The 9,968-nt window shown below is 51.7% G+C and overlaps 2 protein-coding genes across 2 annotated transcripts; both read right to left on the bottom strand.

Moving 5' to 3' along the window:
* Nucleotides 1–4,657: 4,657 nt before the first annotated feature.
* On the bottom strand, nucleotides 4,658–6,806 carry L3040_002681 (uncharacterized protein; the record flags this gene model as incomplete). The annotated part of the gene is made up of 2 exons (XM_007290504.1): nucleotides 4,658–5,118; nucleotides 5,207–6,806. 2 exons carry the CDS (start codon nucleotides 6,804–6,806, stop codon nucleotides 4,658–4,660), a joined length of 2,061 nt encoding a protein of 686 aa, XP_007290566.1.
* Nucleotides 6,807–7,604: 798 nt separating this feature from the next.
* Nucleotides 7,605–8,765, bottom strand: L3040_002682 (uncharacterized protein; the record flags this gene model as incomplete). The annotated part of the gene is made up of 2 exons (XM_066155649.1): nucleotides 7,605–8,656; nucleotides 8,708–8,765. The coding sequence occupies 2 exons, from the start codon at nucleotides 8,763–8,765 to the stop codon at nucleotides 7,605–7,607; spliced, it is 1,110 nt and encodes a 369-aa protein (XP_066012629.1).
* Between the last annotated feature and the right edge of the window lie 1,203 nt (nucleotides 8,766–9,968).

The following is a 9,968-nucleotide window of genomic DNA, read 5'->3' on the forward strand; positions in this document are numbered from 1 at the left end:
GGCGAAAAAAAAAAAACGGAGAAAAGAAGAGCGACGTCGGGGCAGAGCTGCGAAGTAGTATAAGAGAGTTTGGAGATCCTAAGCTTGTTTGCATTCGGCCTCACTTTACGTAAGGCCGCGGCCAAGCCCCGGCTGCGCCTCCTGTTGTGCCATGGATGGATATAGAATAAAATTACACGGCCCTTCAGTGACATATTAATGGATTATGCTTTGTGGCTAGGAGCGATGATGTGCGGATCGCAAGCATTGGTCCTGCTGTCGTGACATCCACCATGCAGTTCATGTTATCCGTAGTACCGGTACTTACCGCATTGGCTTTGCCGAGTGATAACGTTGCAGGAGAAACATCTTCGCTTGTTTATGCTGACTGCCGGTACTGTTTAAACACTGCACATGTACAGTACCCTCATTTACATCCTTATTCGTCTGCTGAATTTATCTAGATCACGGTGTTCCTATCAAATTTCGTTTCGAGCTGCTGGGGAATCACGATCATTGCTACTACGAAATCTCAGCACTCGTGACAAGATACAGTTCTTTGATCATATATATTTTCCTACGAAGCTATCGCCTCAACGAATTCTGATTCGCAGAAACGGGAGAATCTGTTTTAATGGTATGTTCATTTCCGCGTTCATTGCTCCTCCTCGTTCCTTTCCCCAATACCGTACCTACTTTCAGCGAGGACTCGAAAAGTGTTCTAGAACTAATCCATATATATACCGGTATCGATGACGTGCAGTGGTTCATTACCTTCCCGTACCTTGGCCACAGTCCTCCCCACCGCTAACGGTTAATTGACGACCTATTTTCTTTTTATACTACCTCTATCTTTAGAGGCGACAATCTTGTACTGCGCCAAGTGGGTAATTCACTACCATGCGATGCAAAACTGTGTTCACCATGCTAGGTACAAATCCGTCAATTTCATCCGTATCTGCATGTCTGAAGCGGCGCACATCTATGAAGAGATCAAAGTAAATGAGAAGGGGCTTGGGCAAGCGCATTAAGACTCTGTTATCTAGTGAGAGGCACCGGTACATGTCTCTTACTGGTAGCACAAAGTTGCGATTTGAGTTCCATGTGCAATATGCTAATAATAGGAGTGGATCTCACCGTTTTGGGGGCCCTTCCCCAAAGTATCCGCATAGAATGTTTCTGGCGAGAAGAATGTGTCGGTAGTTTTCCATGCCGGAATTGATAGAGTCGAGAGTGTAGAAGGGATTGATTCTAGTACCTATGAGAGTGCTGAGAGAGATTTACCGGTACCGGTACGTGGGAGTAGCCAAGAGGCTAGCTAGTCCATACAGAGGAATAGGTCAAACCCTATAATCCAACAAAATTCAGCCAGAAAAATCGCGACAAACCGCGAAAAATCGGGAAATTTTCTGTTTGTTACTTCAATAACTCAATAACGAATTGTGTCGGATCGCCGGTAGCGATTCCGTGAACGTTCGTAGCTTCGTGAATACTAATGTGCGGCGCACGTAGCTTCTTGCAACTGCAAAACAACGGGTAAGTAAATATGGTACTTGGTTTTCTGTGTCCTCCCCAACGTCCAAGGGAGCTGATTCCTTCTAGACGAATAGAAGCAATCACGTGCACTAGCTATTTAGTAGGTAGTGTTCCTTGCGAAGTTGGGGGTCCCTTGAAGGCGTGCCACGCTAAGCGAGGTGTGCTCATCCGTGCTTGAGATACCCGAACGAGCCACATCTCCCCCAACTGCCTTCGTAGGTCGATATTGATGTAGCGACAAATTGAGATATGAGAAGAAATTCGATCATTTAATCGGCGTAGTCCTTAGCTACTAACGCATCCTATTTTCAAGATTGATTGATCTATTGGCGCGGTTTTTAGTGCTCGAAACATCGATATTTCAAGGGGGTTATAAACGGATTTGGATCGCTAAAATTTGAACACGTCAAATTCTACTTGATTGGTACCGTGAATAAAACAAGACGTAAATAAACTAGCGTGTTATAAATTGATTCCATGAATTAGCACTGTCGTTGAACATCAGGGTGTCAATTTGTCATCATCAAATCTCTTATATAAAACGAATAATGCCATAGAAAGTGCGAAAACAAACACATTTTTTGCGCCCATTTTTAGGAAGAGCCCCAAAATGGCGAGGTCAACTCCCACTATTAGATACTCTACTACACAACCATGAAGTTGTAAAGCTTGATTTTGCTATGGATGTTCATGCTGCTCTTCTTTCCACTACCACTCAGCCGCACGATAAACACCAGATATTTCTTTGCTTGTTGACACTGCGGGTCTGCTGCCAGCTTAGAAGAGGGTCTTTCTACACCTGAGGATTAATACAATTCAGCATGCTTGATAGCATTCAACATGTACGAAATTTCAATAAAGTAAATTGTTGTATTTCACTCACTTCCAGATCCTGCATCTTGCGCCGAGCCGTAATATTTGAAGTTGCACGAAAGAGTTTCCCTAGTCCCGACTATTCATCCTTGGTTGCCATTTTCCGTATAAGAAGGGCCTAGAAATCTATGCCCTTGCAGTCATTGTTAGACGCTGTATAGAAACCATTAGTCGTTTCCAAAGCCCAGACGTGAAACTACCTATCAAGCTCGTCATCAAACTTCAAGACGTTAAAGAGAAGCTGGAAACCTCTTCACCATGCTGGTTGGCCTGGTCCAGGATCAAGTCCCAAGACAGAAAGAAACACCACTCCTTCCAGCTCAGACCGACATCTACACCTGTCAATTCGCGCTCCCGCCTGACACCATTTAGTTCTGCTCCGTGCCTTGGTTCCGGAATGGAGAGTGCATACATACATACATATCCAAGCGAAAGCATGTATCTAGCTATCGATCTATACAAACAACTAGAGAAAAAAATGAAGAAAAAAAAGATAATCAAGTATCTACCTATCCATCTCTCATCCTTTACCAAAGATTAAAAAGTAAGTAAGCACCCTCCTCCTCCACCACCACCTCCTCCTCTTTCTCCTCATGCTCAACACCATCTTTAAATTGATACCCCCGATCTCACCCTCTCAACCACACACACACACACACACACACACACACACATACACACAACCCCCCCTCTCCCCCTTTCCCCCTCTCAGAATCCAACTTACCCCCCCGCCCCTCCCAAAAAACCATTCCCAAAACTCAAAAGCGCAATAACCCATCCACTCCCTCCGCTACTCCGTCCCGTAAATCAGAGGCTAAAGTAAAAGAGCACCTCACCTCACCTCACCTCACCTCCCATTCCCATCCCCATTCGTCACAAGCGAAGAGAGAGCGTCGTCTGTCTCCCCTCTTGCCAATCCCCCCCCCCCCCCCCCCCCCCCCCCCCTTCCAAAAAAAAAAAAAAAAAAAAAAAAAAAAAAAAAAAAAAATTATATAGAAGAAAAAACCCCCCTCCCCCCCCCGAAAACCAAAACCACCTCCAACCCCTCCCTCCAAATCGCAAACCGCAAAACCACGAGATAGAGCAAGGAGTCAATCGATTTGGAAAGAGAGAGAAGGAAAAAAAGAAGGGAAAAATAAAGAAAAAGAAGGAAAAAAATAAGAAAAGAAAAAAAAAAATTAGGGAAAGAAAGAGTCCCCTTCGCATTCCCATATTCTTCCCAAACCCAACCTATCCAGCTTCTTCCCAGGCCGCCACCCCTCGAAACCCAACCCAGCCCAGCCGAGCCGAGCCGAGCCGAGCCGAGCCGAGCTCACGCCCGTGGATTCCAAGCGTAGGTAAACAGCGACTACTTATTTCGAGCTTCGAGCTTCAAGCTTCGAGCTTCAACTTTCAACTGTCAGATGAGTACCTACCTACCTACCTACGTACCTACCTCCCTACCTACCTACCTATCCATCTACCCCAGACCCAGATCCAGATCCAAACCAGATCCAGACCCCGTACCGTACCGTACCGTACCCGGACCAGATCCCAAGACCCAGCAGATCCAGATCCAGATCCAGATCCAGATCGTACTATACCATACAATAGTACACCGTCAATCAGATCAACCCAAGCAATCAATTCAACTCAAGCAATAAAATAAAAGGAGAGAAGAACGAGATGAGAAAAAAAAAATGAAATAAAAATAAAATACGCATATGCATACACATATACACATATACATATATACAACAAACAAGCGAAGCCAGGTACACTTAGTCAGTCAGTCAGTCAGTCAGTCAGTCACCATACCATGGCCGTGAGCGCAACATTGTACATTTCTCTCGTCTCTCGTCTCTGCTCTCTCCTCTCTCTGCTCTGCTCTCTCGACTCGACTCTGCTCGACTCGACTCTGCTCTGCTCTGCTCTGCTCTGCTCGACTCGACTCTGCTCTGCTCCCTCCTTCCACCACCCACATCCACCAATCCCATGCTACCCTCGCGCTTCCAAATCTACCAGTCCTCCTCCGCCATGATAAACAGAAGCGCAGCCCTCGACTCCCTAACATCAAGGATGGGTAAGCCGCCGCCACCATCCAGCACTGAGCCCACCACCCAGCACTGAAGCCACCATCCAGCACTTGACTCTCTCCGAGAGTCGAGAGTCGTGACGCCCCCCCCCCCCCCCCCCAAAAACCTCTCATCAGCAAGGCCGTAAAAAAAATGCTCATTCGCAACCAATCCCATATGTACTTACTGCCCCTGAACCCCCGAGTAGCCGATCATCAGACCAGCACCCACCGCTTGTCAACCTCCTTCTGTCCCACCCGCATAGCAACCGTCTCCAGAGTCCCCTTGATAGCCGCCGCCGGCCGACCAGGAAACTTCTTCTTCAGCACCTCGATCAAGCCAACCTTGCTAAGATCACTGCCTGCGACTGCCTCTCTGAAGGCCGGGAGATCCTCGTCAGGCACCATCTTCTTCGGTCTGGCGTCTTGGGCGTCCTTGGGCTTCGGGCCTCGGGCGGAGGGGACGGCAGTGCTAGATGGCGCGTCAGGCTTTAGCGTGACTTCTGGAGCGTGGGCGAAAAAGAATTTGACGGGTTTGGGCGAGGCGACGGAGTTCATGGTGATGTCCAATGATAGGGATTTGAGGGGGTGACGAGGGGGTTCCATTGATGTGGTTTGCATTACTGGAGGTGCCCAATAAGCCGCGGAAAAGGGGTCAATGGATCTGAGGGTTGGGTCTGATTATCGTGAGCACGTCTTGAAGCTATACAGCATGAACGGAGGGGGTGGGAGTAGGCAAGCCAGAGCAGGTAGTGGTCAACATACCAATAATAATTTCCATCCGATAGGGCATCATCTCCACATGGCTATTCTGCCTCTTCCGATCCTCCCAGCATAATCCAGTAGAAACAGGCTCGAGATCACCTTGTACAACCAACCGTCTAGAGCTGGTAATTTCATCGTTCTCATCGTCGAGGAATTTGTCCATATCCTCGTCATCGTCATCGGCCTCTTCCTCTTCATCCTCGCTCTTCAGATCTTCGGCGTCCTCATCCTCAACCCACTCAGCCTCGCTGTCGTAATCGTAGTTGGTATCAGGCAGGTCTCTCCTAAAAGGGTTCCGAGCCAGCTTCGTCATACCGTGGATAGGCCAGCTGGTATATGTACCTCGATACGGGGGTCTGACATCCTCCTGAAACTTCAAAAACTTCAAGGGGACCTTGCTCAGCAGATCGCGCGTCTTGTTGATCTGTGACGTTTGAGAGTCGGTTGTGAGGTCCATGGGTTTCGCCGAACTGCCAGCAGCATACGATCGTGACATAATCTCCCGCACTGGCATGCATCGTCTGCCTCGAGGTACGTTCAATGGCAAGTGGAACAAGGAGGCTGCATCGAAGGTACGTTGGCGACCTGGGCTCCGATGGCCGGATATATAAGCATCGATGGTTTTCTCGATAGCTCCAATACCCTCCTCATCCCGCTTGAATCTGTTTGCGGGTGCCAGTGTGACTCCGTCCTGGACGAAAAAGTCAAGAAACATCTTTTCGTACGGCGTCTTCTCCGGCTTGCTGGGCGTCTTGTACGGAATCTCCACAGAAGCTGCACTAAGATCACCGGATTGCGGAGCAGGACTCATTGAGGTCCTCCCGTGGCTCTCGACACTCGATGCTCGGGTCTTTGGGTTGGCCGGGATGTTGAAGAAGTTCCCTAGCTTCATCTGGCCCTTATCCTTCTTCTTCTTCTCCTCTTCCTTCTGCTTCCGCTTCTCTTCCTTGGCAGCCCTCTCGGCCTCCTGAGCAGCCTTCTTCTCGGCCTTCTCGGCCTCCTTTCTCTTCTTCTCGGCCTCCTTCTCAGCCTCTTTGCGTGCTTTCTCCTCCGCAAGCGCCTGCTTCTCGGCCTCCTTCTTCAACTTTTCGGCCTCCTTGCGTAGCTTCTCCTCAGCCCTCTCTCGATCCCTGATCTCCTTATTGATGCGCTTGAGGTCCTTCTCCTGGAAGCTCATCTTCGGCTTCTTCGCCGGCGGCTGGCTTGTCGTAGCTGCGAACGTCGATCCGGTCGCTGCTGGATCTCCCAGTGGCGAAGAGGCCGGCCCCATCGTACGTGGGAATACTGCTTGGGATGGTGCAGCCGGAGCAGGACTTGGATCTCTGCTCGGCGTCGCACTCGCAGCGTCCGTCAAACTGCCCGTCTCGCTCCTAACCACACTTCCTTGCCTCTTCTTACTTCCTTCCAAGATCGGTGGCGTGGGCAGCGATTCCTGGCTCTGCTTGGGTTGTTCCTGGGCCGCGGGTCTCACAAGGAAATCTGCGGGCACGGAGCCGGGCTCTTCGAGGTCTTGCGTCTGGTGCTGGGATTCGTGGGACTGCTGAAGTTGGAAGGTGACGTGGTCCCTCTTGAGAGGACGAGGGGAAGTAGGCGCCGACATTGCGAATATGGTGGAAGGGAGCGTGGTGGGCAGGTGTTAGCTTCGGGGTCCTCTGGTCCTCTGATCCTCTGGTCCATTCATTCCCTTGTCGTCCGGACGGGGATTGGTGTTGTACCAATGCAGCGGGAGTCAAATAAACATCGAGAACTCTTCAGCTGGTGGTTGTGAGAGCCTAAAAGAGATCTATGTCTGAAAATCGATGCAGCGCGTTGTTTCCCAGGTGTTGTTATCGTGGTGTTGTGGAGGGACGCGGCAGGGGACGCGCTCGGGATTGGCAAAGTGGTTTCGCGTTCTCGCGTACGGCCAGGAACCAGGGGCACCACGAGTATCACGTTCGCCAATGATATCAAAGTCCTCATATCAAATGAGTTGTATTTAGGCCTCTCGAGCTCATACACAGCAGGCAGAATTAGGATTATTTACAAGATTCGAGTTGCAGGTCACACTTCGCAAAGGCAGATAGATCAACACAATCGTGGCGAACGTCCGCATCCGAAGCTGGAACCCATTACTGTCCAAGTGACTGTCGCGATGCCAGCAGGGCCGTTGTACACAGAATGCGAAAAGCGCAGGATGCCGTTCAAACGAACTCTCGCATCCAACCAAAGTTGCCTCCCCAATCCAACCCACGATTAGACCAAGAGCCCCAATCCTGATGCCAATCCTGATGAACCAGGCCAGCCAACCGATCCGCTGAACCCATCATGTCTGTATCCTGCCGAACGCCTGATATGCATATCCACAATCGTAGCCCACGTACCATTTCCCTCTCCTCGAGCTTGGGTAGGTCCTCCCGCCTCAATCGCTATCAGCGTCCGGATTCGCAATGTACAGCCGGCCCGCGCTCATCGTCATTGTCCGATCATCCACGCTCCCCCGTCTCCTCAGCTCATCCGGACTCTTCACGCTCTTCTCGCGCGTAATCGTAGCCCGCAACAAGCTGTTGCTTGCCAACCTCGCCGCGTCTACCGTGGTGAGCTCACTCAACCCATCCGCTCTCTCCCCACTGCTGCCGCTGCCTGCACTTCTCGTCCCGTCCTTCTGCCCATCAAAGTGGCCAGAACGCTGGCGCGTGGCAGCCCCCGGCGCCTCTCGAGCCATCTGCTCACCCTCCAGCGAATCTAGCCTCTCACTCGGGGGCGTATTCCCCCATCTCCCGCCCGTGCTACCCGGGCCCGATGGTCGTGAGAAGGCAGGGCCTCTGCGTCCACTCCCGACACTACTCCTCCCGCTGCCAGTTCGGCGATGGTACTGGCCGCCAAGCGCCTTCACCGAGTCGTCGTCGTCGCTGTCTCCATTCTCAACCTCACTGGCACTCAAGCGCATCGGCACCCCGCCGCCCACCAGATCCCCCGGACTGTAGCCCACCAGAGCCGACTTGCCGTGATGTCTGATCTTCGCCGTGACGCCTTTGCTGCCTGCCAAGCTCGCCGATACACCGGTCGAGATTTTGCCGCCGGTCGAAGAAGAGCCGCCCACGACTTCCTTGGTGGCACGCGCCTTCGCGAGCTTCTGCTGCGCGAGCAAGCGCGGGTCTTCGTGCTGAGCCCGATCGCACCACACCGTAGCCTTCTGCTTCCGCATCAAGGCTACGTAGCTTCCCGGCTGCGAATTCCCGGACCTGCTGGATGTCGAGCGTCGCAGATCCTGCGAAGTGCCCCGTCGGACGCCCACCGGGCCATTGCCGCTGCTCATCGTCGCCAAGGTGGCATTGGACGGTGTCCGGCGGGAGGTATAGGAATTGGCCTGCATGTTTGCGGGATACTGCTGCTGGGGCTGGTACGGTTGCGGCTGGTAAGACGGGAAGATGTTGGAAGATGTCGTTCTCGAGCGACTATGGTTGTAGATATCTGCAGAATTTGAATGAGATTGTGATGGATGATGTTGAGCTTGCGACTGGCCTTGAGAACCTGGGAAGGTTGTGGTTGGTATGGGTTTTCTGTGCACCTGGCTCGCCATGATGAGCACGGCGGGCTGCAACTAGTATGGGCGTAAGTAGAGCCAGCTTTCGACGGGAAGCCAGTACTGAGAGAAAGTTGCTCGATGGTGGTGGGGGTGGGTGAGGGGGTTGTTTGGTTGGTTGTAGATGATGAGATTGACAGCCGGATCGGAAGTTGTGTAGATGCCGGGCGCGGGTGAGTGGGATGTTGATTTTAGAAGATGAGAAGATGAAGAAGATAGCTGGAGGGGGAGGGTTGGGGGGGGGGGGATGGGTGATGGGTGATGGGTGATGGGTGATGGGTGATGGGTGCGCCGACAGGAGGGGGAGAGGAGGAGAGGCGGGGAGAGGGGAGGGGAGAGGGGGGAGAGGGGGAGCGGAGAGGGGTGGAAGGTGGCAGTAGTAATAGTAGAGTAGCGGTAACAGTAGATAGGTAGGTAAGTAGGTAGTAGTACCGGTAGTAGGTAAGTTTGAGCCGAAGCGAAGTTCCAAAGGATCTCTCCCTCTACGTAAAGCTGAAGCTGAAGCTGATGCCGATGCGGACACTGATGCCATCGACGGCGTCTGTCTTTGTCTGTGAGCCCGTTCGCGGTTTAGCGCAACCCCAAGACTCCAAGACTCCAAGGCTCCCAGGCTCCCAGGCTCCAAGGATTCAAGGATTCAAGGATCCAAGGATCCAAGGATAAGGTGCTACAAAGCGTCCGAGATGGGGCACAAGCGAGATGACTTGCGCTTGAGGCTTGACGGTTGGAAAAGTCAATGTCAGTGAGCTCTCCTCCTATTTGCCCACACGCCCGCTGGCCCAGGCCCATCAGTATCAACATCAACCCCAATGATGCACAATTACTCCGAGAGATAGTAGTAGTACGTAGTAGTACTAGTAAGTAGTAGAACTTAGTATTTGTAGTAGTAGTCCCGGGACTACCTATACAACGACAGTACTTAGCTAGGTACGTAGTAGGTATTATCAAAAAACAAGAACATGAAAAAGCCAATTCGACCCGGTCCTCCCGTCCCACCTCGTCTCCTACTTATCACGCTCCTGACTCCTGACTCCTGACTCCTGACTCCTGACTCCTGACTCCTGAGTCTTGAGTCCTACTGTAACGACCGCGTAGGGCAGGTAGCTAGGTAGAAGTAGTACCTAGAGCGGACTTGTGCACTTGCGCACTTGTGCACTTGGAGACTTGTGCACTTGTGGCGCACCGCACGGATTCGGCGCC

The sequence above is a fragment of the Drepanopeziza brunnea genome (genome assembly GCF_022702325.1).
Source record: "Drepanopeziza brunnea f. sp. 'multigermtubi' strain 214-2 chromosome Unknown ctg3, whole genome shotgun sequence".
NCBI lineage: Eukaryota > Fungi > Ascomycota > Leotiomycetes > Helotiales > Drepanopezizaceae > Drepanopeziza > Drepanopeziza brunnea.